At 59.9% G+C, this 22,208-nt stretch overlaps 4 protein-coding genes across 7 annotated transcripts in view; 1 reads left to right on the top strand and 3 right to left on the bottom strand.

The window, feature by feature from the left end:
* The window catches only part of CHD5 (chromodomain helicase DNA binding protein 5), a 31,552-nt gene extending 23,792 nt beyond the window's left edge, over window positions 1–7,760 (bottom strand). For 3 of the 4 annotated variants that reach the window (XM_056331211.1, XM_056331215.1, XM_056331214.1), the window contains exons 1-5: window positions 7,600–7,760; window positions 6,348–6,478; window positions 2,105–2,284; window positions 1,523–1,641; window positions 735–973 (exon numbers count right to left, since the gene is read on the bottom strand). In XM_056331211.1, coding sequence (XP_056187186.1) covers window positions 735–973; window positions 1,523–1,641; window positions 2,105–2,284; window positions 6,348–6,478; window positions 7,600–7,663 — 733 coding nt within the window. In that variant the 5' untranslated portion in view covers window positions 7,664–7,760. The remainder of the gene's footprint in view (window positions 1–734; window positions 974–1,522; window positions 1,642–2,104; window positions 2,285–6,347; window positions 6,479–7,599) is intronic. The other variant, XM_056331212.1, reaches the window with a different exon arrangement.
* Window positions 7,761–7,861: 101 nt separating this feature from the next.
* Window positions 7,862–10,615, bottom strand: RPL22 (ribosomal protein L22). The gene is made up of 4 exons (XM_056332584.1): window positions 10,461–10,615; window positions 9,973–10,077; window positions 9,033–9,157; window positions 7,862–8,080 (listed from the first exon to the last, which is right to left on the bottom strand). The coding sequence occupies exons 1-4, from the start codon at window positions 10,470–10,472 to the stop codon at window positions 7,936–7,938; spliced, it is 387 nt and encodes a 128-aa protein (XP_056188559.1). The 5' UTR covers window positions 10,473–10,615; the 3' UTR covers window positions 7,862–7,935.
* A 104-nt stretch (window positions 10,616–10,719) lies between these two features.
* On the top strand, window positions 10,720–17,037 carry RNF207 (ring finger protein 207). Its single transcript, XM_056332586.1, has 18 exons — window positions 10,720–11,511; window positions 12,082–12,272; window positions 12,507–12,639; window positions 12,718–12,862; window positions 12,935–13,016; window positions 13,087–13,162; window positions 13,249–13,374; window positions 13,503–13,549; window positions 13,675–13,747; window positions 13,852–13,920; window positions 14,051–14,119; window positions 14,237–14,358; window positions 15,425–15,614; window positions 15,703–15,888; window positions 15,971–16,022; window positions 16,114–16,231; window positions 16,301–16,381; window positions 16,457–17,037. The coding sequence occupies exons 1-18, from the start codon at window positions 11,020–11,022 to the stop codon at window positions 16,617–16,619; spliced, it is 2,415 nt and encodes an 804-aa protein (XP_056188561.1). The 5' UTR covers window positions 10,720–11,019; the 3' UTR covers window positions 16,620–17,037.
* A 939-nt stretch (window positions 17,038–17,976) lies between these two features.
* On the bottom strand, window positions 17,977–21,799 carry ICMT (isoprenylcysteine carboxyl methyltransferase). Its single transcript, XM_056332583.1, has 5 exons — window positions 21,532–21,799; window positions 21,266–21,354; window positions 21,008–21,177; window positions 20,007–20,224; window positions 17,977–19,167 (listed from the first exon to the last, which is right to left on the bottom strand). Exons 1-5 carry the CDS (start codon window positions 21,766–21,768, stop codon window positions 18,985–18,987), a joined length of 897 nt encoding a protein of 298 aa, XP_056188558.1. The 5' UTR covers window positions 21,769–21,799; the 3' UTR covers window positions 17,977–18,984.
* Window positions 21,800–22,208: the final 409 nt, after the last annotated feature.

Genomic DNA, 22,208 nt, shown 5'->3' with positions numbered 1-22,208 from the left:
CCCCTCCAATACAAACCAGGCTATTTTCACAGGAACTACTGCAAATCTATACAGTTAGCTCACTCTTTGCAAGTGGGCTTTGAAGACAGTCAACTTCCACCCAGCTGCCAGGAGGATATATCCTTTATTATGAAAAAGAGCCACAGCCTTGCTGCCACTGCCTTTCCATCACAGAATTCCTTGATGTCTCAGAGACAAAACGCCTGGCTTGACTGCCGAACAGTGTGTGTTCATGTGGCCAGACCATACCTGCCCTGCCAACACACCTCCACCCTAGTCTTGCTAACCTACAAATCCCCTTCAGCTTGGACACTGGACTCTGAGCATACTGCTGTTTCTGGAGAGCTTTACAACCGTGCAGAATCCCCCAGGAGAGAAGCTGGCATAGAAATACATGTCCCAATCACTTATTTAAAACATAAGAATGAAGTTATGCATGAATTGCCACAAACTGCCAAAAGTCCAGAATGTCCAGGGGCTGCCAGGGTGATCTGGCATGGCTCACAAACCACAACCCCTCTAGGACTTCTGCAAGGGAAAAAGGAAGTTGCAGATACACCTCTGGCCCTACCTTCACCTCCCTGGTTTGCTGAAGTGTGTCTCCTGCCTGGAGATGCTTTCCCACCTCCACCAGCCTGAAGACGCGGCTGGCTAGCTCTGCAGGCCCAGCAGGCACACAGCTTGCCACCAATGAGCACAGCCCCTCCGCTCAGCCCACCGCAGTTGGCACCTACCCTTGCCCTCCTTGGTCTTGGCCTTCCTGATGACAGTGGGCAAGGCAGCCTGCTGGGGGCTGGCAGCAAGCGGTGGGGTGACAGTGACGGTCTCCACAGCTGCAGCAATGGCCGCTGCTGCCGCTGCTGCCGAGCTGCCCTTGAATGGGTTGTTGGCACTGAACTCCCGCCACTTGGCACCGAGCACAGTCATCATCTTGGACATGGGGATCTTGGGGTTCTTCTTGGCGATCAGAGGCCTGCAGGGAAGGGCAGAGGGAGAACCAGGTGATAACAGAAACACTTCGCTGTGCATCCACTCCTGCGTATTGTGCGCTGGTACTTCAGCCCAAGAAATACACCAGCGGTGCCCGCCTCACACAGCAGCAGGCTGCTCTGGTCCTCTGGGAGCAGCTCCCTTGGAAAGGCAGCAGCAACTAGAGGTTTCTGAAACAAGTACATATACAAAAGGGGGCCCACCTAAACTTCCTCAGAGACCCGCTTCTGAAATGCCTGTTGTGTTTTGGATGGTTCATAGTGTGAGCAAAAATGCATTATCACTTTTCGCACAAAACGTTTCAAATAAGCGCATGCACAAAATGAGGTTTTGGGGAGAGGGAGAGACAAACACTTCAGCTGTCTTCCAGTCAATCCTGCACTAAAATGGCATCTCAAGGACCAACTCACATGGGGAGAGGCAACAAGGAGCTCACAGTGCAGAACTGACTTCACAACTTCACCTGCTTGACTGAGCAACACCCAAACCTCAACCACTACACAAGGCCCCGTCCAGACCAACAGTATCCTACCTGAGGAACTGGCTGAAAGCCTTGTAATTAGTCAGAGTATGATAATCTTCTTCTGAGAAAACATAATCTACATCATCAAGGCCCCATTCTTCCATCAGCTGGGCTGAGCTCTTGGGCTCCTGTAGATTTACAGAGAGATCGTTAACGTAAATGACTGCAGCTCTGCAGATGAGCAGCACATGGCTGGGTCCGTCACATGCTCCATATCAAATGCTCTCCCTAGTCAGCAATGCACAGGGATCTGTTTCTGTGATTTAAAAAACAGAGCACGCACATGGCTTAACAAATTAATGCTTCACAGGCTTCCAAGAAGCAAATTAACGTGGCACCATCCAAATGCTCCCCATACCATGGAATACAACACAAAGCCTCAGCAGGTGTCATATCTAAACAAAACTCAATTTCTCTCTGCATGCAAGACAACAACAGAAAAATACAACCTTTCCTCTCCCAGTCATTCACCTGCAATTCCACCTGCAAACCCAGGGCAAGCTCCTCTGAACGAGGTAACTCACAAGTATCTGGCCACACCCTGAGGTCTCATGCTCTAGCACCAGCTCAGGATAAAGGAATCTTCGGTACCTTTAGAACTCCATCCTCATTGTCATCCTCCTCTTCATCCTTCTTCTTCCGTTTTGGCTTTTTCTCCTTCTTGTCCTTCAGTTTTTTCTTCTTCTTTTTGTTGGGTGAATAGTCACTCCCTTCACTCTCAGATTTCTCCTCAATCTCCTCTTCATTGTCTGACATTTCATCATTGCTGCCCTAAAACAGAAAGTGACAGTGGAGAAAGAGCAGGGCCTCCCCCGCCCCCTCCCCCCACTCTCTTCCAACAAACCCTCCCAGCCAGCACAAAGCCACTGCTGTTACCAGCCATAGTCAACCCTCTCTCAAATAACCCTGCCGTTAAGCTGTGGGGCTGAGGAAAAACACCACGCAAAGCAGATTCAGGAACAGCAAGAAGCGCCTGACCACAGCAGAGCAGACAGAAAGAAATCCTTGGGTTATTTGAACTGTTTTGTCAGGGCAGTTCTGTGATCCCTGGCCAACCTTCTGCCCCAAGTCCCCATCTGTAAACAGAGCCATTCCCTCCCTCCATTCCAGCAGCACTATGAACATATCCGCTCACACAAGGCAACCCATGCCTGAGGGAAGTGCCAGAAACCAGAGGAGAAGGTTACACAATAAAGAGGAAACTCTGTTTTGGAAAAGCTTGTCTAGACCAAGGTATACAGAATGGAAAGTTTATGCTTTTGCCTCAAGACTTACTCACCAAAAGAGGCAAGAGAAATGAGCCACAGCCATGCAGATGGAAGCCTGCTTGGCCTCCATATTGTAATGTGCTCCTCTGAAAGCACCCAGATGCTGCAATAGCACAGCAGCCAGGGACCACTGCAGTGAGCAGTGGCACAAACAGAAAACCAGGAGACAGAAAGGCAAGTAAGTGAACATGCACATTAAAAACAGCTGCGTAGTAAAGCAAAGAGCAATGCCTCTGAGAGGCGGCTAACTGCTCTGCTAAAAAATCCCAAACTGTCAGACACACAACACCCTGGCAACATTTTTGACTGATATAGCACGGGTAATATACAACGTTCTGTCCTGTGTTTATTTTAGTTTTACATGGATAAGGTTGCATTCTTCTACCACAGTGTAAACAGCTAAGAAACTAAACAAAAGGAAGAGCAGATCTCTTCAGTCATGTGCAGCATTTTAGCTCAGACAGGTATCGTGCTAGGGTTTTGCTTTGTCGCTGTTTTCTTTTTCTGCCCAGCTGGGCACTATGTGCTGCAGTCAAAATGTGTGACTGCAGGAGGATTTCAGCTGACACATGAACAAAGCAGTCCTGGTGGGTGCACAGACAGTCTTGAAGGGTGCATGAGTGCAGAGTAAGTCAGGTGAGCCTGGATGCGTTCCCTCACTTTCTGAGACAAGCAGCTACATGACGCTTCCCATCTCCAGCAGAGCCTTGGTCACACACAGCTTCGGCAGCAACCTGAGCCAACTGCTAGATAGTTGGTGGATGCATCCTGCTCCCCCACAGCCAGCGGGAACTAGGCTCAGATGGCCACACCAAGCTGGGGAGAGCTAGAGTGGAGACTGGTCAGGTGGAATTGAGCTTTCTATCTGGAAGAGAGACCACAACGCGCTGCACAACACCGACAGCGACCACGCTACCACGCTAAGGAATGCCGCCGCCTGCTGGGTGGAGCACTCGGGTCCCAAGGGAGCCTGCGAGAAGACATGTGCGTTGGGGCCTCCCTCCGCCGCACCCGGAGCGCTCCGGCCACGGACGGCACAGCCCGCCCGCCGGCGTGCGGAGCAGCTCCAGGGCGCAGCGGGAGGCTGTGGCACCGGCAGCGCTCGGCCTCGGGCCCAGCACCGTGGGCGGCGCTCGACCTCAGCACCACGGACAGCGCCCGGCCTCCGCCCCACGGGCGGCGCTGGATCGCAGCACCATGGACAGCGCCCGGCCCCGGGCTCAGCACCACGGACAGCGCTCGGCCCCGCCAGCCCCAGCCCGGCCTAGCTGCCGCCGCCGCTACCGGCCCCTCCGCGCCCGGCCCCCCTGCCCGGGACCCCCCCTGCCCGGCAACCAGACTTTATCTTAACGCCCAAAAGCACCAGCTGCCGAGAAACACTTTCACCCAGCCGCCATTACGGACTCATGGTCCTTCTCGGTTCGGAACAAACCGAGCCTTTCCTTCAGCAGGGTTATAAACAGTTGTCATTTGGCATGGAATAATTGGTTGTCATGGTAACTGCCGCAGTACAGGTCGAAATCCCCCCTCTCTGCTCCCTTCGCTGACAAGGGCCTTCATCTCCATACACTGAGGTTCTAACCGCAGTCTGGTTATTTCATGCAGATTTTTCCAGGGGTTTGCAGCATCCATTCCTGCACCAGGGCTCCCGCCAGCGCCACCGCAAACACGATGAGTTCCACTGCAGCTAGTGCAGGCGCAAGTGCAGCACGGCAGTGCTCCTGCCCCACACTCCAACGGCAAAACCACAGGGGACTACAGGGCACCTGTCAGTTGTAGCACAGGCACTGGGCCCCACATTGCAGGCTTCCACCTCACTCCCACTGACCAACAGCAGGGGGAAATCCATGCACCCCACAAAACTCCTAAGGAGGGGTTTAGGAAAAGGAACCCACATTCAAGGTCCCCCCATCTTTTATCTTCTCATCCTAAAGGCAGTCTGGGTGCTGCTCGGTGCCTACTGACAGCTACAGCACCAGCTTCACACTGGCTTAGATGGACAAGGGAACAGTCTCCCACACGCGGAGCTGAGGTTGGTTAAAACTGCCCACACAAGGCATTAATGACAAAAAGTAGCACACTCAATACTCAGCCTGCTATTTTCTCCCCACCTCCAGTAAGGGAACAGTCAGACTCAGCACAAACTGTACACATTGCTACATTGACAGAAAATTAACAGAGATCAAAGCACCACGAGGTTTTATTTTATTTTGCATCTCCCCAGAAAAACAGCACAGGCAAAAAATGCACCCAGTGATGGAAGAGGCAGGGCCTGAGCCAGCTTTGCGTGGTATCCGCAGACAACACCACCATGCCCCTGAAGGAAAAAAAGCCCTCCTTGGGGCCACAACTTCTGCAAAAGGCTGGCAGGATGGAATTGGCTTTCTTTAAAGCAGCAGCTCATCATGCTCCCATCAGCAGCAAAAGCACTGGAAAAAACCACACCACCTCATCCAGCCAATCTGTTCTTAGATCCCACAGGGAGCAGCTGGAGGAGGGGATGACCAGAGTCGCTCAGCATCGTTCAGCCCTGCTTTGGCAAGGGAAGGGGTGGGGATGCATCTAGTTGTCCTAGGTGAGTGACTTCTCCCCAGCCACAGCATCACTGGGGAAGGAAGGGGGACGAGGAACCTCTCTGCCGTTCACCCTTTCTTTCCAGAAGCCTATTGGCACCTACTCAGCGAAAGGGCCAGCACACAAGATGGCTGCTCCTGTCCTCACACCCAGCACTGCCCAGGGATGAGAGAGCGAGTGGCAGAGCCCGCACGGCACAATGTGGCAGCGAGCTCTGCTCCTGTGCCACGCCATGTCTGAGCCAAGTGCCCTGGCAGAGCACACGCAGAGCCAGCCAGCCTTCCCGGCCAGACAGAGGACCCCCAGCGCAGCCTCAGTAAGGCCTGGTCCTTGAGCATACAATGCCTCATCTTTGTTTTCCTACAGAAGGCCAAATCCTAGAAACCCCTACACCAACTCGCTTGCAAAACACCCTGGACAAGTATGGCTGACACTAATGTCCACAGAAAACTCCAAGTCCTGCCCCAGTCATGCCCCCTGTTCACACCTCCCTCCTCAGAAACACGAGCCCCAGCCACCACATCGGTACAGGACATGCCAGAAAGATTTCCTGCCTGTCCCCAGAGACAGCAGCAAGGAGGTGCTGCACTGCAGCACAGGCAGGAGGGCTTCAACATACCGTTGCATGCATCAACATCATGCATCAACATTGGATGAAGCCGAGCCCCTCCCGAGGGGGCGGGCAGCCAGAGAGCTGCCAGAAGGCACGGTGGCCACTTCTCCCCACAGCTGCTCTCCAGAGACTGCTTGGAGGGCAGACTTCCAGCCCAGACAATCTGAGCTGGACAAGAACCACTCATGCCCTGGCTCTGGGTCACCTCCCAAGGCCAGGAGAGCACCTACTTGATGAGGGAATGCGCAGACAACGCTCCCCCTTTCCATCTACCAACAGCGGAGAGGTGCTTGACAGCAACCGTTGGCACCATGAGCAGCCTGCCTCTGTGCCATGGCTGAGGAGCCCCCCAGCCCAGTATGAGAGCATGTAGTGTTACCTCCTTCTTCCTCCGTTTGATTTTGGCAGCCTTGCTGTCTTTCAGCTTCTTGGATTTCTTTTTTTTCTGCACAGCAACTTGTTCTTCCACAAAAAACTCATCCAGTCCTTCCAGCACCCCGTCATCATCTTCTGGGGACAAAAGGCACAGCTCACGCGGGCAGATGGCACGGGCACACGGGGCGCCACGCTCACGTTCATCTGAGCAGAGGAGCACACCCCAGCAGCAGCATCAGGCCATGAGAGATGGAGCTCTACGGCCTCTCCTGGAGACACCCACACGGGCAGATGATCCGCTGCTGCGCCTCGAGGGATCATTGGCAGACCCCTGCCCCAGCACTCCTGGCACCCAGCTCCCCACTGCCACCGCACGTCAACACCCCAGGTTTTGCCACCCTGTGTTTTGCCCCCGGGAGATGGGGGCATGGGGAAGCCCCCACACGCTGCTGGCTCTCCCTGATCTGGGTCCGCAGGTAACTGGGGAGCAGCAGGCTTCTCCCTTTGGGATCTGCAAGGAAAGCCCACCGAGAGACACAAGGGAAGGCGGACGAAGGGAAGGCTTTGTGCGGACGATGGGTGCCAGGGCTCACCCAAGGTTGGTTTGCTGTAGCTCTGTGCTGGGGGAGCACCGCTGGCACGCGGCTGGGCTGCACGCACCAGCTCAGGGACCCTTTCCACACCCACCACCACCTTCCCATCCCTGTTTTCTCCCCAAACCCAGCCCGCAGCGATCCCGCTGCTGCCCTGTCCATCCCCACAAGGCCAACGCCAGGATGTTTATTTTGCGTTTCTGAGCTCACCCAGCAGCATCACCCCGGAGCCGCCGGGACACGGCTCCCGCCCCACGCGGATGGCAGCCCTGGCCGGGCAGGGGCCCGAACCTCACCGGTAGCGCCAGGAGTGACCCCGGCCCACTCGCTGCTGCGGGGGGCGTCATCCCGGCCCCCAGCGTCCCCCGAGAGGGCAGGGGGCTCGGCCGCGCACGGCCCCCACCCCCGAGGAAGACCCCAGGGAGCCCCCCGACAGGGAGTCGCGGGCACAGCCCGCTGCCCCCCGGCGCCAGCGCCGCCCTGAGGCGGGCCCGCGGGCCGGGGAGCGGGGCGGGGCCGGGCCCTCACCGGGCGCCCCCGGGGCCGCCGCCAAGTGCCCACCACCCATTCTCGGGGGTAACGGGGGCTCCCCGGGGCCGGGCCGGGGAGCCCGCTCACCCCGTACCCCTCGGGGGGGGCCCCGCCCGCCCTCCCGCCGCCTACCCGAGACGTCCTCCTCGTTCTCCGCGTCCTCCAGCAGCTCCCGGCCGCCCGGCGGCCCCCGCATGCCGGGAGCGGCCCCAGCGGCGGGGCCGAGCGGCGGGCGCGGCCGCTCCGCGCCAAGATGGCGGCCGCCACGCCACGCCCCCCGGGACGTCACCGCGCCCCGCCCTCCCCCCTCCCCCCCCCCCCCCCCTCCCCGAAAAGCCCCGAATCCCCCCCAGAAAACGGCCCCGGGGCCCGCGGGCGCCAGCCGAGCGCGGGCTCTCTGCAACCATCCCCGCCGTTTATTCCAGGTAAGCGAAACTGTACAAAATGGCTGCCGGGCGGCGGGCCGGCTCAATCATCCTCCTCCTCCTCCTCCTCGTCCTGGTTGATCTGGAAGTAGCGCAGCTCGTAGCTCTCCTTGCTGTTGGCCACCACGCGCAGCCAGTCGCGCAGGTTGTTCTTCTTTAGGTACTTCTTGGTCAGGTACTTCAGGTACCTGCGGGGAGAAGAGTGGCTGAAAGCTGCCCCCTGCCCCCCCCGCTCTGCCAGCAGCACCGCACGGGCGTTTCGGGGTGCGCTCTGCCCCGCCACTGCGGTTTGGGCCAACGCGAATACCCGTTCCCGTGGGTTGCCGCCACCAGCAGCAATGCATCCCATTGGGCACAACCCGGCAAAGCTTTGGCTGGAAAAAGATGCTGCCGGGTCAATCACATCGGTGACACCATGACACGGAGCCTGTGAAATAATTTCCCTCCCCTCACCCTCCAACCCCGTGACCACTGTGCCATATCTCCACACCACAGATCCCTGCTCGGTGGTAGCTAACCGCTGCCAGCTCCCACAGCAGCTGCTGGGACATGCCAGGTGCGGCACCAACACGGAGCAACCGCGCTGTGCTCACAGAGCAGAGCACCGCCCCAGCATCACACAGTTTTCCTCTTCCCACCATTGTAGATCTCCAGCTGCTTCACCGTGCTGTCTCTGCCACGGCAAAACCCACGTTTATTGAAGCCAGACAAAGGACAGGCAGCCACAAGGAGGAAGCAGAGGGCAGGAGCCCACTCTGACGAGAGCAGAAGAGCATGGCTGCAGATCAACCCCCAAACTCCAGACTTGGCACCCCTTCGGCTGCGCATCCTCTCCTGCCCCCCACCCCACCAGCCCTCCCAGCAAAGCATCACCCACATATCTCTCCCAAAAATCATTCCAAAATGGCAGCCACCACACCAAGCATCACACAACACGTAACCGAGACCCTTGGCATAATTCTTGTACCGAGACATCACTTACAGGGCCCTCCTGCCAGCCAGGATCCTGTATGAATGCTGGCAATCCCCCATCAAGGGCCAAATGCTGCTGGTAGCAGCTGACCACAGCTCCCGGCACCGGAAACAGCCTCACAGCTGTGACCAGCACCTCTGAGACACAGGGCTGCCCTGCCGCCTCACCTCTTTGAGAACGGGACCTCTGACGTGACTGTGATCTTGCTCTTGCTCCTCTCGATGGTCACCACACCCCCTCCCAGGTTTCCCGCTTTGCCATTCACCTTGATCCTTTCCTGCAGGAACTGTTCCTGCAAAAAAGGAACACCACCGCTTAGCCAGGGCTGCCAGCTCCCACCAGACGTGGCCTCCCAAGCTCGCCTGTGCCTGACACTTTGGCTTTTTGTTAAGAGCTGGGGAAGAGACAGAAATGCCATTATCTCCAGAGGCAGTGGAGAAAAGCCACCTTCCTGCAGGCACGAGGCTCTGAGCCTGCCCATGCTATCCACAGCTAACCCAGCTGGCCCATTCAGACCTGCACCCGAGTGAGGCTCTCAGGTCTGAACACACCAGATTTGCAAGGCAGGGACACCGTTTCCCACCTTCCAAGGGGACAGCCAGTGAAGCGACAGCTGGGCTGGGATACTCTGAGGACACCTCAGCCACAGCCCTGCACTTCAAACACGTGCTCCAGCAGTTTGAATGAAAACACGTTCATCAGACAGTGCTGAAACTCAGCGCTCCCAGCCCTCACCGCTCCCGACACCGAACTGGAAAATTCACCCCACAAGGGATGAATAGCACTAGTACTGTTCGACAGGTCGGGAAAACACTTGTGCTTTAACTGCAAAGCGTTTAAAAACAATAAACACCTTGTCACTTCCAGCACCACCCAGCCTGCTTTTGTCTGCTGGGCGTTTCCCAGGGACACAGGCTTTTACGCTGCACCACAGTGAGGGGCTGAAACAGACAGCAGGGGCCTGCTGAGGCCATGCTCCCCAATACGCTGTTGGGAATGGAGCTGGCAGCCCCCACTAGAAGAAGGGCCAGGGGATGGGGCGGGGGATGGGGGCACGGCAGGGCCATCACATCTGCCCCCGGGGCAGCGGAGAGGCCCCGCACTCACAAAGTTGGCGGCGTCCATGATGCCGTCCTCCACGGGGTGGGTGCAGTCCAGGGTAAACTTCAACACCTGCTTCTTTTTTTTGCCACCTTTCGCTGCAGGTTTCTTCTGCAGGGAGGAGGGGAAGAGAGCCGTGAGAGATCCATTCCAGAACACGGGCCCCGCGGGGGACGAGCGGGGGCCAGACCGAGCTCCAGGCCGGAGACAAGGGGACCGGGCCGAGCTGCGGGCCGGTGGGAGAGCGCTGGGCAGGCCCCCGGGGCAGGATGCGGGCCGGGGGCTGCGGGGAGCGGGCGGGGCTCCCAGCCGCACGCCGGGCGCTCGGCCCGGAGGAGGCCCAGGCCCAGCCCCACGCGCAGGCCAGGGCAGGGGGGAGCCGCGCCGGGGGCGAACAGGCCGGGACAGACGGGACCGGGGAGGGCGGCGGCCCGGCAGCCCCCGGGAGGGGGTGGAGGGAAGGCGGCCCGTCCCGGCCGCCGCCGGAGACTCACCACGGGCGCCATGGCGGCTCCAGCGAAGGGGCAAAAAGGGAGCGCCGCGCCGCGCGCACGCGCGCAAGCACCCTCGGGCGGCCACTGCGCAGGCGCCGCCCGCCGCTCCGCCTGCGCCCACGCTGCCGCCGGGCCGCCGCGGGCCGCGCGCCCTGCGCAGGCTCCCCCAGCCGATCGCTGAGGGAGTCGATGGCTTCCGGCCCCGCCCGCGCACGCCTCCGACTGCCCCGCGAGCGCATAGTGCTGCCTGGCTGGGCGGGGCGGGCGCGCGGCGGCGGGCGGGGGGAGGCCTGCCGGCGGGGCCGGAGAGGGCGGCGGCGGGGCCCGGGGGACTGCGGCCTCCCCGGGGCACCTCGGTGCCTGCGGCGGGGCGTGTCCCTGCACCCAGGGGTGCCCTCACGCCCATGGGCTACTCGCTGCTCATGGGGTGCCCCCTGCACCCAAGGGTGCCTCGCCACCTGCAGGGTGCCCCCAGCACACAGGGTGCCTCCCTGCCCGTGGGCTGCCCCCTGCTGACTGCCTGGAGTGCCCCCCTGCACCCGGGGGTGCCTTGCCGCCCATGGTGTGCTCCCGCTCCCGTGGGGGGCCCCCTGCACCCAGGGTTTTTTCTGCACCCAGGGGTGCCTCACTGCCTGCAGCGTGCTCCCTACACCCAGGGCGCCCCCCTGTTCATAGGGTGCCCCCCTGCACCCAGGATGCCTCATTGCCCATGGGGTGCACATGTCACTGCACCCCAGTCACTGCCTGCGGGGTGCCCTCCTTGCACCCCAGGCTGCACCCTCACCCCTGGGTGCCAGTGTCCCCACAGCCTGGGCGTACCACAGGGCCATGCAGTCCCATGCCACCCCAGACTCGCCGCCGGCCGCCCAGGCACACGCAGGGCTATTTTTGGGCCATAGCGTGGCCCAGCAGTGCCAGGGGCCCCACGTCACGTGGGCGGCCAGGCCCTGCCGCCTCGGCATCGCTCTCATTCCAGCCGGCGCGTGGGGAGCAGCAGCACGGCCTGACCCAGCACCGCACAGCCGATCCCCCGGCTTGCAGACAGGGAGAGGTAACGCCTTCGCCCAGCCACGGTGCCCCATGATGGGGACAGGGACTCCCCGCTGCAGGGGATGCTCCCTCCTGGGGAATCACTTGCGGGATCTCCCACCCCTGGGGACATTCTGCTGCAAGGGATGTTCCTTTGCAGGGGACACCCCATCCTGGCAGACACCACATGCTGGGGGACGCTTTTTTGGAGGGGACACCCCATCCCGAGGGACACCCCACCCCGAGGGGACGCTCCTTTGCAGGGGACACCCCATGCCAGGGGATGCTCCTTTGCAGTGCACACCCCATCCCAGGGGATGCTCCTGTTCTGGGGAAACCCAGCCTGGGGGGCACCCCCACTGTGGGGGCCATCCCACCCAGCCCTGCTGCCCCCCAACCTGTGGTGCCAGGGGAAGGGGTGCATTCGAGGCAGTCTCGTGCCACACAGCTCATAACCTAAAAATAGGCAGCAGCTCACAGGCCCCAGGGGCCAGGATTTGTCCTTTCCATGGTGGCCGCAGTGCCGCACAGGGGCTCCCCTGGGGAAAGGGAGTGAAGTGGGGTATGGGGGGGGCCGCTTTCTGCCCCGCAGATGGCTGGTGGCATTTTCTCCCCACTGGGGAGCTGCTCGGAGCTGGAGAAGGCCAACTGTCACCCACTGGTCTGCCTGCTCTGTCACGAGCCCTACCAGCACCCCTGCCTGCTCGACTGCTACCACAACTTCTGCGCCAGCTGCCTGCGGGGCCGCGCCAGCGACGGCCGCCTGCACTGCCCACTCTGCGGGTAAGGGACAGACCCTGCCGGGGAGACACCGGGACAAGGGCACGCACCACGCATCCAGCAGCCTGATACGGCACTGCTCCCAGTGTTCCCAAAGCTGCCCCCACCTGCACCTTGGGCAGGTGTCCTCATCCCCATCCCCATCTCATCACCATCCCATCCCTGTCCTCAGCCCCATCTTCATCCCCATCGCATCACCGCCCCATCCCTGTCCTCATCCCCATCCCACCCCTGCAGGCACCCCTCGGTGGTGAGGGGGGGCACAGGATTGCCCCCCGTGGACCGGCTCCTGCAGTTCCTGGTGGACAGCTCGGCTGACAGTGAGGAAGATGTGCAGTGTGCCAACTGCGACCGGCGCTGCGCCAAGGCGGTGAGGGCAGCAGGGTGGGCAGGGGACCATTCACCACTACCATGCCTGCCACCAACCACCCCCTTGCCCCCCACGCAGGAGCTGGACACCATGTACTTCTGCAACACCTGTGGGCAGCCCCTCTGTGCCCCGTGCCGCGAGGAGACCCACCGTGCCAAGATGTTTGCCCGCCACGAGATAGTCTCCCTCTCCAAGCGCACCAAAGACATCCACAAGAAGTGCTGTGAGTGCCGTGCTGCATCATGCCATGGCGCCGCACGCTGTGCCAGGCTGCTGACACCTCCATCCCTTGCAGCGCTGCATGAGGAGCCCTACATCATGTTCTCCACTGAGAAGAAGTCCATGCTCTGCATCAACTGCTTCAGGGACATGCAGGGGTGAGCAGCCGCAGCCCCACGCCTGCCCTGTGCCCCACCCTGTCCTGTGCCCTGACACCTGTGCCCACAGGGAGAGCCGGGCACACTGCATCGACATTGAGACAGCGTACATGCAGGGCTGCCAGCGGCTGGACCAGGCAGTGATGGTGGGCAGGGATGGCAGATCTTGGGGAGGGGTATGGGGACGCAGTGCTGCCCACAGCGCCACAGCCGCCTCGCCTCCCCTGGACAGGCTGTGAAGGAGCTGCAGACCTCCACCCGCGAAGCCATCGTCCTCCTCAAGGCCATGATCGAGGAGGTGCGCAACAGTGCCAGCGAGGAGGAGGCGGCCATCAACTCCCTCTTTGGCCGCATGCAGGTGTGGAGCAACTGCCTGCACATTGTGCCCTGCACCCATGGGTGCCTGATGCATGGGCACGGCCGAGCCAGGGCAGCGGGAGGGGACCGGGGTGGCCATGGGACACAGGGTGGCCATGCCATTTGCAGGAGCAGCTCTCCGAGAGGAAGAAGGCGCTTCTGAAAGCCGTGCAGAGGTGAGGGGCTCTGGGCTGGCCACCTCCCAGGGGTCCCCCCCGGCCCAGGGCATGTTGGGTTGCCCTGGGGCCGGAGGGCTCCCTGGTGCCCCACAAAGGCTGTGCCATGCCCTGCTCTGCTGCAGCCAGCATGAGGAGAAGGAGAAGGCGTTCAAGGAGCAGCTCGCCCACCTTGCCTCCTTGCTGCCCACCCTGCAGGTAGGTCCCTGGCCAGGCAGGGATGCCCCAGCCCCAGGAGCCAGGCAGGGGCTGGGCTGCCACAGCCCCCAGGGGTGCCAGCAGTGACGCCCCCCCACACACAGGTCCACCTGGTGACCTGCTCGGCATTCCTGAGCTCCGCCAACAAAGCAGAGTTTCTGGACCTGGGCTACGTGAGTGGTGCCAGCGCTGTGGGGTGGCTAGAGCATCCCGCTGTGGGGCAGCTGGTGCACCCTGCGGCAGAGCTGGGCTCACGGGCAGGGTGCCGGGCACCCCTCACCGCACCTCGCTGCTGCCTTTCAGCAACTGATGGAGAGGCTGCAGAGGATCGTCAAGCTGCCACACCGCCTGCGGCCGGCCCAGACCAGCAAGGTAGAGCCCTGCCACCTGCCTGGGGCCAAGCCCCTGCCCGCAGCACCAGGTAGAGCAGCTCTACCAAGGTGGAGCCGTGCTGGCTCTGCCTGGCCCCAGCTGCACTCACCCCCCTAGATCAACAGCGAGTACCGGGCAGAGTTTGCCCGCTGCCTGGAGCCCCTGCTGATGCTCAGCCCACGCCGCTCCGTGGTCAGCAGCGCCGGCGGCATCGGTGCTGGCATCGCTGGCACAAACATGTGAGGTGCTAGGATCGCACCCGCTGCTCGGGTGCATCCTGCCACGCATGCCACTGCATTCCCTGCCACGCATCCCCCTCGGAATCCCACCGTGCCAAGCTTGCCCGCGCTGCTGCCCTTGAGCCTGTCACCTCGGCAGTGGTGCGGGGACAGCATGGAGCACAGCTGTGCTGACAAACGACAGGCCCAGGGGCTTCAAGTGACACTTCTGAGAAGCAGAGCGGGTGGGCTGCAGCGCTGCCAGCTGGGTGCCCCCATGAGCCTGCACCCTGCTCCCCAGCCCGGCCCCCTGCTGCCATCCCTAGAGAGCTCTGCCCCTACTGCCATGGGCACTGGGCCAGGTCCAGCTCCTGCTCACCCACACATCCGCGGCGCCGCAGCCTCTTTGCCCACCACTATTTTTATCAGAATTTCAGGGAAGTGCCCGGCCGTTCCTCACCCGGGATATATTTAGGCCCATTGATGTCACGGCAGCACCGGCCCTGCCAGGCACTCCCATCCGGAGAGGACAAACAGGCGCTGCTGCCCCATGGGGACCGCTCCTCATCCCCAGCCAGGCTTGGTGCCACAGGGCAGCTGAGCTCCTGGGGGCTGCCGGCCCTGGCGCGGGCAGAGGGAGCACGGCACTGCACGGTAGGATCGATGGTGGTAGGGCAGCAGAGCTGGGGCGGTGGGCTCTGCAGGGAGGCTGCGGGATGGGAGGAGATGCAGGGGCAGCGGTGCCCACTGAGGGGCCAGGAGATACGGGTGGCGAGGGAGTGGGCTGCATCCTTCCCTTTAGAAGCAGGAGTGTGCTGAGCACGGCTCCTGCCGTCTCCCTGCTCTTGCTGGTCCCGAAGCTGTGGGCACTGGGAGAGCAACCCACAGAAAGCTGACTTTCAGGGCAGCGTAAAGCACCTCCGGCTGATCCCGTGGGCTCAGGCAAGGGAAGGGACGCACGGGGTCAGTGTGTCCCCAGGCACACTGGGGGCGAGGGGCGGTGGGGCCAAGCCGGCAGCGTGGCCCCTGGCACCTTGCCCCCACTGTTGCTTGCCTGCAGCATACGGCTGTTGCCCTCTCCATGCAGGCTCCCTGGCGGCCAATGCTCCAAGACCCTCATGGTGCCCGGCTGCCCCGCTGCTGGCGATAAAATGTCTGCTGGCCCCATGGTGCGGAAACCAACGATGCACCGGTACATCAGCACCAAGGTCCTGCTGGCCGAGGGGCGCGAGACCCCCTTTGCCGAGCACTGCCGCAACTATGAGAACACCTACCGGGTAAGGAAGCGCAGGTCGGGAGAGGCTGGATGGGTTGCGATGGGAGGAGAGGGTGCTGCTCACGTGGCATGGCCCCCGGCCCCCGCAGATGCTGCAGACGGAGATTCAGGGCCTGAAGGACCAGGTGCAGGAACTGCACCGTGACCTCACCAAGCACCACTCACTCATCAAGACGGAGATCATGAGTGAGATCCTGCAGAAGTCCTTGCAGATGGATGTGCAGATTGCGGCTCACTACTCTGCTGTGGAGATGATGCGCAGCGTCTTCGAGGAGGTACAGCTGGCACATCCTGGTAGAGCAGGGTCCCTCCGTGCTGTACCGCGGCACACTGCCCGGCTCCCTCTCCCCCTTTCAGATCTGGGAGGAGACGTACCAGCGGGTGGCAAATGAGCAGGAGATCTACGAAGGTATTGCCAACGCTGTTCCCCCAGCCCCAAAACCCCTGTGTCCACTCCGGCGGCGCAGCCACAGCCAAGGCCCGCTCCTCTCGCCCCCCAGCCCAGCTCCACGACCTGCTGCAGCTGCGGCAGGAGAACAGCTGCCTGACCACCATCACCAAGCAGATCGCGCCATACGTCCGCTCCATTGCCAAGGTGAAGGAGCGGCTGGAGCCTAGGTGAGGGGCACAGGGGGACTTTTGGGGCTGGGAGTGCTGCGGCCACGGCTCATGCCCGTTCTGCTGCAGGCTGCAGGAGCCCCGGGAGCCCAAGGAGGAACAGACACAGATGCTGCTCAAGATCTGCGACGACAGCGAAGCAGCGCCAAGGTAGGTGACTTCAAGCATCTGGGTGACAAACTCCCCCCATGCCCTTTCCCTGCCACGGTGCCTTCCCTTCCCCAGGGATGTATTACCTGGCAGCAAGGAGGGGGCTCTGGCCAGCCCTGGGGAGGGCTGCGTGCCCAGTAGCACCCCTGGAGACCCCTCCCCAAAGAGCAAAGACTGCTGCAAGGGCCAGCAGAAAAGCGGGGCCGAGAGCACCACCCAGAAAGAGCTCGCACCGTAGAGCCCGCCACCAAGCAAGCACACAGAGCCACAGAAGCCATGCCCTGGTTGTCAACCAGCTCCTCTTGCCTCGTGCCATGAGCAAAGGCAGGAACACACAGCCCTGGCACAGTGTATCAAAAGCCTGCCTTAGGAAGACTTTGTTAGTCTGAAAAAAATAATTGCCTTCATACTCTCCCGCTCGTGTGGTAAAGTGAAATAAAAGGGCGCAAGTGTATGTGTCCGCTTGGTTCTGTGGCTCTGGACAAAACAGGCCTGCCAGCTTCAGGTGCCCAGCCCTCCTAAAACCACAACGCTGGCAAACAGGGGGGGAAAACCCAACCCTGGCTGGGCAGAGCCAGGATCTTGGTGCATCCTGCGAAGCGCCGACAGGCAGCAGAACACAAATGCAGGCAGGGTGGAGGGCTCTGCTCCTTGCGCATCTGCGCAATTTAAGAACTCACCAACTGCTGTCGTGCAGGAGGGCAGGTTACTCCTCCGTCTGTTCACTAAAGGTTCAGACTCCTTCCCTCCGCCTGTCTCCTCACTGAGCTTCTAGTCACAGGATTCAGGAAAATAAAAGGATGAGAGGCTGCAGGTCTCAACAATACTGAGAGCGCTCTGAAGATTTGGCTCAAGTGAAATTTATCCCTTTCTCTTGGTGCCAGCATATCGCAACTTGGGCAGACCCCGCTGCCGCAGAGCTGGAACCGGGGTCAGAGCTAGCGCCAGCGCACACACAAACGAGGTATGTTTACTACAAAGAATGACTTGAGAACAAAGCTTAGCTTCTGTTGTCAGCTCACGTCAAACCCAAGCAACAACTACTTTGCTTGTTTCAAAGTACACTTGTGCCAGCGTACAGCAGAAATGTCAACACCTACAAAAAGATTAGTTAAAAATTCACTTGCCTGAGGCATGCTGGCTACAACAGCAGGTTGCAGCTTCTGTGAGGACGTGCATCGGAGGCACAGAAAAGCCTGAGCAGGAGTCTATGAGTGATTACGCAGAGAAACCAGTGCTATTCAGCTGGGCCATTTTCATGTTTGCCCCTTTCTCCCAAGCCAAAGGCATGCTCAGTAAAAGACAAATGACCAGTGAAGGCGTTAAGCTGATGCTTCATGCAGAATGCACTCTGCAAGACAAAGCAAAGCCGGTGGAGGAAGGACTCTGTGTCAGTTAAGTGAGGAGTGATGGAGAATATGCCCCATCCCTGCGGCTGTACAGCCCTGCAAGTTGCTGTGAGTTACAGTTGTGCTTCAGCACCACACTGGACTGTTCCAAAAACCCACTGGGACTTACAAAAGTAAGGATTCCAGTTTCAGTGATGTCACCGGTACCTCAATAGATCTCCAAATAACCACCAGACAGATCAGCAATATTTTTTCTCATTTTTTTATAAAAAAAATTAAAATCAAAGCAATTTCCACCAGTGCCCCCTTTCCTGAGCCGTACTACAGCACGTTACCAAGGAACACCATTGGCCCAAAGCATGAACTGACAAGCAACTCATTTCCATTCCAGCTAGGAAGAATAATGTAAAACTCAAGAAAACAAGTGAACCTCTTTGGTATATAACGACAGAATAAGTTATACCACAAAGCTCGCATAGGAACCATTTCCAAAATGGCAACGTTTAAAATAGCATTAGCTAGCCAAACCTTTGTCCCTGTTTGGAGAATTTCCCTAGAAGCACCTCCTAGTCACACTGACATCCCAGCTTTTGCCCAAAAAAGCAGGCAAGGATCTCAAGCGCTAAAGCCCTTGGCAAGCCTGGCAGCTGCGGCTCTTTCCCAACCCAAAATCCTGGGATCTCTGCAGGATGGAGGCAGCCTGGCAGGATAGGAAGCAGCACGATTTGGAAGCGGGAAGAGGGAACTGGAGGTGGCGGGGAGGCTTGGGAAGGCGGCAGCTGAAACTGTGACTCCCGAACTCACAGCAGCAGCGGCTGAGGGAGGAGGGAGTGGGCTCACCCTCCTGCTGCGTTTCGGAGGCGCTCGCAATCCAGCAGCATGAGGCAAGTGGAAGAAACGAAACCTCCCCGTGCACATTAATGCCTGGGAGAGAACCAATTGGCGCTGCACTGCGTTTCAGTAGAACTCAGCTGCTGCAGGCAGAAAGGTTCGATTCTCTTTAGGGTCGCTACAGGCTAAGTTATCTGCAAGATCCCTGAATGTGCAACGAAGGACTTATCTCGAGGAGGACGAATGAGCTTCTGATCTGCTAGTGACCTGGCAGGCTGGGCAGCTCCGCAGCCCTTTGCCAGCTGCTCCCAGGCGGCCGGGAACTATCAGCGGGCTACTCCCGGTGCCACTGCCACACATCATCCCTCACCCTGTGGCGCCTGGAGCTGGGCGTTCACTTGGCCAGTCTGGTTTTTGCCCGTGCTACAGTTCCACTTTGACTCCTTTAATAAAAGGGAGACCCGATGGCACCTTCCTTTTGTACTCCAAGTACTCTTCTCCAAAGAAGTGAATAAGTGTGATCTCCTCCTCCTCGATCCGCTCCCTGAAGAAGCGCCAGGATGCCAGTGCATAGCCCACCATGCAGATGGGATTGCAGAGTAACACCTGTGAACAGACACCAACTGTTAGCGTCCCCTCGTCTCTCACAGAAACTGAGGCTGCCCCCCAGCCCCACATGCTCATCGCCCTTCGATAACTGCCATGAGGTCCAAACACTCTCCAAAGAAAAGAAAAAATCCCAGCACCTTTTGTGGAATTTCAATCTGGGGAAGAAATCAGTGCTTATGAAGAAAGTGGCCTGCAGGCAGCTGCCAGCTCCTACCACCCTGGCGAAGAGCAGCACCCCAGCACTAGAGAGCCCATGCGAGGCCACACAGCTCCACATGTGGTCTCCATGGTCTCCCTCCAGAAAAATAATCACAAGTGCTAACCACAAGAAAAGTGCAACTAAGGCAGTGCTGTGTTACAGCCTGACTGCAGCTGCCCCCAGGTTTACCCTCTGGCTGGGGCCCTGGGTGCTCTTAGAGGGAGTTTGCTTTGCCACCCAGCACAGGACTGGTATTTGGCAGGAGCGAGGTCAAGTCTGACTGCTTATGGAAGGCTTTTTGGCCATAGGGATGCAAGGAAACTGGACACCAGCTTTAGGCTAGCAGTAGATCGTACCCTGAGCCTCCCAGGGCATTCTGGCTCAAACCCGAGCCCTGCCACCCCTGCTTATTCCATATAAAAAATTAAACCGATGGGGTCTTCCCAAATTCATGGGCTGGGGGCAGAGCACTCAGGGTTTCTCGATGCTCTACATGCAGTGGGAGGTACCAAAAACCACGCTTAGGCCACCACTGCCACTGACCGCCAGTGATTTGCATCCCATTACAGACATTGGATAGAATTAAGAAAGACCTGGATTATAAGATGAAAGTATCTGAGCACATTGTATACGGTACCTGTGTTCCAATACTCCAGTAAAACCATCCCACGTAAGACGGGTGCCGGAACCACCCATACACTCCACTTGTCACCAAAGTATGAGTATCCGATTTTTCATTCTGAACAATATGGTTGAAGTTGGAACCAGCTGTGAGCATGGCCGCTTTCCTCAGACAGTCCCCAAAGATCACCATCAATAACCCTACAGTACTCAGCCAGGTGATCTGCTTCAGCTCTGCAAGTGAATAAGGACGGGTCACAACAGGTTTCCACATATCACGTGCGGGGAAGACACCAGGGGATTGGGGCAGCGGGTGGGCTTCCCACTCCACAAATCTCAAAGCATGACAACTAGTAAAACACAGCCAGCGTTCCATGCATCACCGTCCCACCACCGGAACAAATAAAAATAGTGTTCCTTGCCACTGTATCACCCGACGCAAAGTCTGTAGGTCCTTGTGGCGGAGTGCCCTAAGGGGAGCCCAGCTTTATGGCGCAAAGCTGTCATAAAGTACAGCCAAGGCGATGTGCTCAGGCCAGACATTGGGAGCTCTGCAGCCCATCCTGTATTATGAAGGGGGGAAGGAGAACATCTCTCCTCTCCCAAAAAAAGGAAGCAGCCCAGACTGGGCAAACAGCAACAGTTTCTGCTGATTTGATTTTATTCCAGGTCAAAAGACGACACCCAGATGTAACTGAAGCGTCGCTCTTTGTACCAACAAAGCAGCTTGAAAGAGGTAGGCAGAACAGGGCTGAAGACCTGCTACACAGCAAAGACAGCCCAGCGTGTAACAGCGAGGGGGGCGCTCTCCCCAAGCCTGAAACCAAGAGGCTTTGAGCACAGAGAGATTAAGGCCATGTCAAAGCCCTCCTCCACTGCCGGCATGGGTCAGCTAAGCAGGGATCATCAGTGCTTTTCTACCAGGCGGGTGGTCTGTGGGCAAGCCACGTGCAGCCAGGCAGACCCAGGGGACAGCAGGCAGAAGGGTGGGCAGCTGGGAAGGGCAGGGTGGCCAACCTGGGAAGAGGAGCTTCTCCAGCGTGAACTCCACCCAGGAGGAGAGGGCGGCCAGGTTGTACTCGAAGCTGTGGTTGAGCAGGAAGGAGTCCAAGGAAAGGCTGCGCGGGTTGTTGATGGCCGTCACTAAGTACTCCGAGTAGTGGAAGAGGGAGAGGGAGCACATGTACCTGCGGCAGGAGGGAAAAAAACGCTGGGCATGGCTGGGGGTCATCATGCTCGCCCAGCTCCCCCGAGCCCTGCCAGCCCTTCCCTTACCATCCAAAGTGGCGCCAGGCAGAGCGGCCGGTGCTAAGCAGCAGCCCACAGCCGAAGGCAAACCCCAGGAAGCAGGCCCGGACAGCGATCTGCAGGCAGAGGAAGGGGAGACAGAGGAGCTGCTGCTGCTGCTCCTCCCCGCCCGTCTGCCGCCCCACGGGCCCCGTGTCACCCCGCCACGGGCCCGGTGCCGCCCCGTCGCCCCCCGGGCCCGCCCCCCCCGCGAGCCTCCTTCCACCCCACCGCTCCGGAGCCGCCCCCCGCACCTTGTAGAGCGGCCGCGGGTAGAGCAGCAGCAGCGCCGCGTTAACGCCCGCCACGTGTAGGGCGAGCGCCAGGCGGCCGCGCAGGCCGGGGGCGGCCAGCAGCGCGGCGGGCGAGCCCAGCACCACCGGCAGCGCCGCCACCGAGGCGCCCAGCAGGAAGGCGGCCAGACTGGCACGAGCCTCCCGGCCCAGCCACCCCCGCCGCGGACCCGCCGCTATCGCCGCCGCCGCCATCATGGCGGCGCCCGCCCCGCCCGCGTCGCCTGGGAAACGGCCGCACTGCTCTCGCGAGAGCTGCGCCCTGCGCAGGGGCAGTATCCCCATGAGGGCTGCCGCTCTCGCGAGAGTTCCGTCCCACGCAGGCGCAGTAGCCCCGAGAGCGGCGCAACTCTCGCGACTCTTCGTCTCGCGCAGGCGCAATGTCCGCCGGGGGGGGGGACCGAGGAGTTCTCTGAGTCCGCCTGACTTCGGGTGTCGCCTCCGGTCCTGGGCCCTCTTTGCTCTTGATTGTTGTTGTTTACTGTAATAAACTGGCACACCCCGCTGGGCAGCCTCTCCGAGCTGCCGCTCCCGGCCCGGGCTGAAGCCTTCGGGCCACCGCCCCCTCACACCCGTCCAGCCCCCGCCCCGGCGGCTCTCGCCGGTACCTGCCTCGTGCCTGGGAGGCCGAGAGAAAC

Source organism: Falco biarmicus, chromosome 3 (genome assembly GCF_023638135.1).
Source record: "Falco biarmicus isolate bFalBia1 chromosome 3, bFalBia1.pri, whole genome shotgun sequence".
Lineage (NCBI taxonomy): Eukaryota > Metazoa > Chordata > Aves > Falconiformes > Falconidae > Falco > Falco biarmicus.
The sequence above is the reverse complement of the archived record's forward strand: the minus strand, read 5'-3'. Positions and strand labels throughout refer to the sequence as shown.

What these genes read in the sequence shown, in the direction of transcription:
- RPL22 (XM_056332584.1), bottom strand. An exon ending in TCATGGACGCCGCCAACTTT is followed by an intron (nt 9,158 to 9,972) that starts GTGAGTGCGGGG and finishes CCTTTTTTGCAG; the next exon opens with GAACAGTTCCTGCAGGAAAG. An exon ending in GAGGTCCCGTTCTCAAAGAG is followed by an intron (nt 8,081 to 9,032) that starts GTGAGGCGGCAG and finishes TTCTCCCCGCAG; the next exon opens with GTACCTGAAGTACCTGACCA.
- ICMT (XM_056332583.1), bottom strand. Translation starts at nt 21,768, where the DNA reads ATGATGGCGGCGGCGGCGATAGCGGCGGGTCCGCGGCGGGGGTGGCTG. An exon ending in GCCTGGCGCCACTTTGGATG is followed by an intron (nt 21,178 to 21,265) that starts GTAAGGGAAGGG and finishes CTCCTGCCGCAG; the next exon opens with GTACATGTGCTCCCTCTCCC. An exon ending in ACTGGAGTATTGGAACACAG is followed by an intron (nt 19,168 to 20,006) that starts GTACCGTATACA and finishes GTCTGTTCACAG; the next exon opens with GTGTTACTCTGCAATCCCAT.
- RNF207 (XM_056332586.1), top strand. Translation starts at nt 11,020, where the DNA reads ATGGTGTGCTCCCGCTCCCGTGGGGGGCCCCCTGCACCCAGGGTTTTT. An exon ending in CCTTGCTGCCCACCCTGCAG is followed by an intron (nt 13,748 to 13,851) that starts GTAGGTCCCTGG and finishes CCCCACACACAG; the next exon opens with GTCCACCTGGTGACCTGCTC. An exon ending in GGCCGGCCCAGACCAGCAAG is followed by an intron (nt 14,120 to 14,236) that starts GTAGAGCCCTGC and finishes TCACCCCCCTAG; the next exon opens with ATCAACAGCGAGTACCGGGC.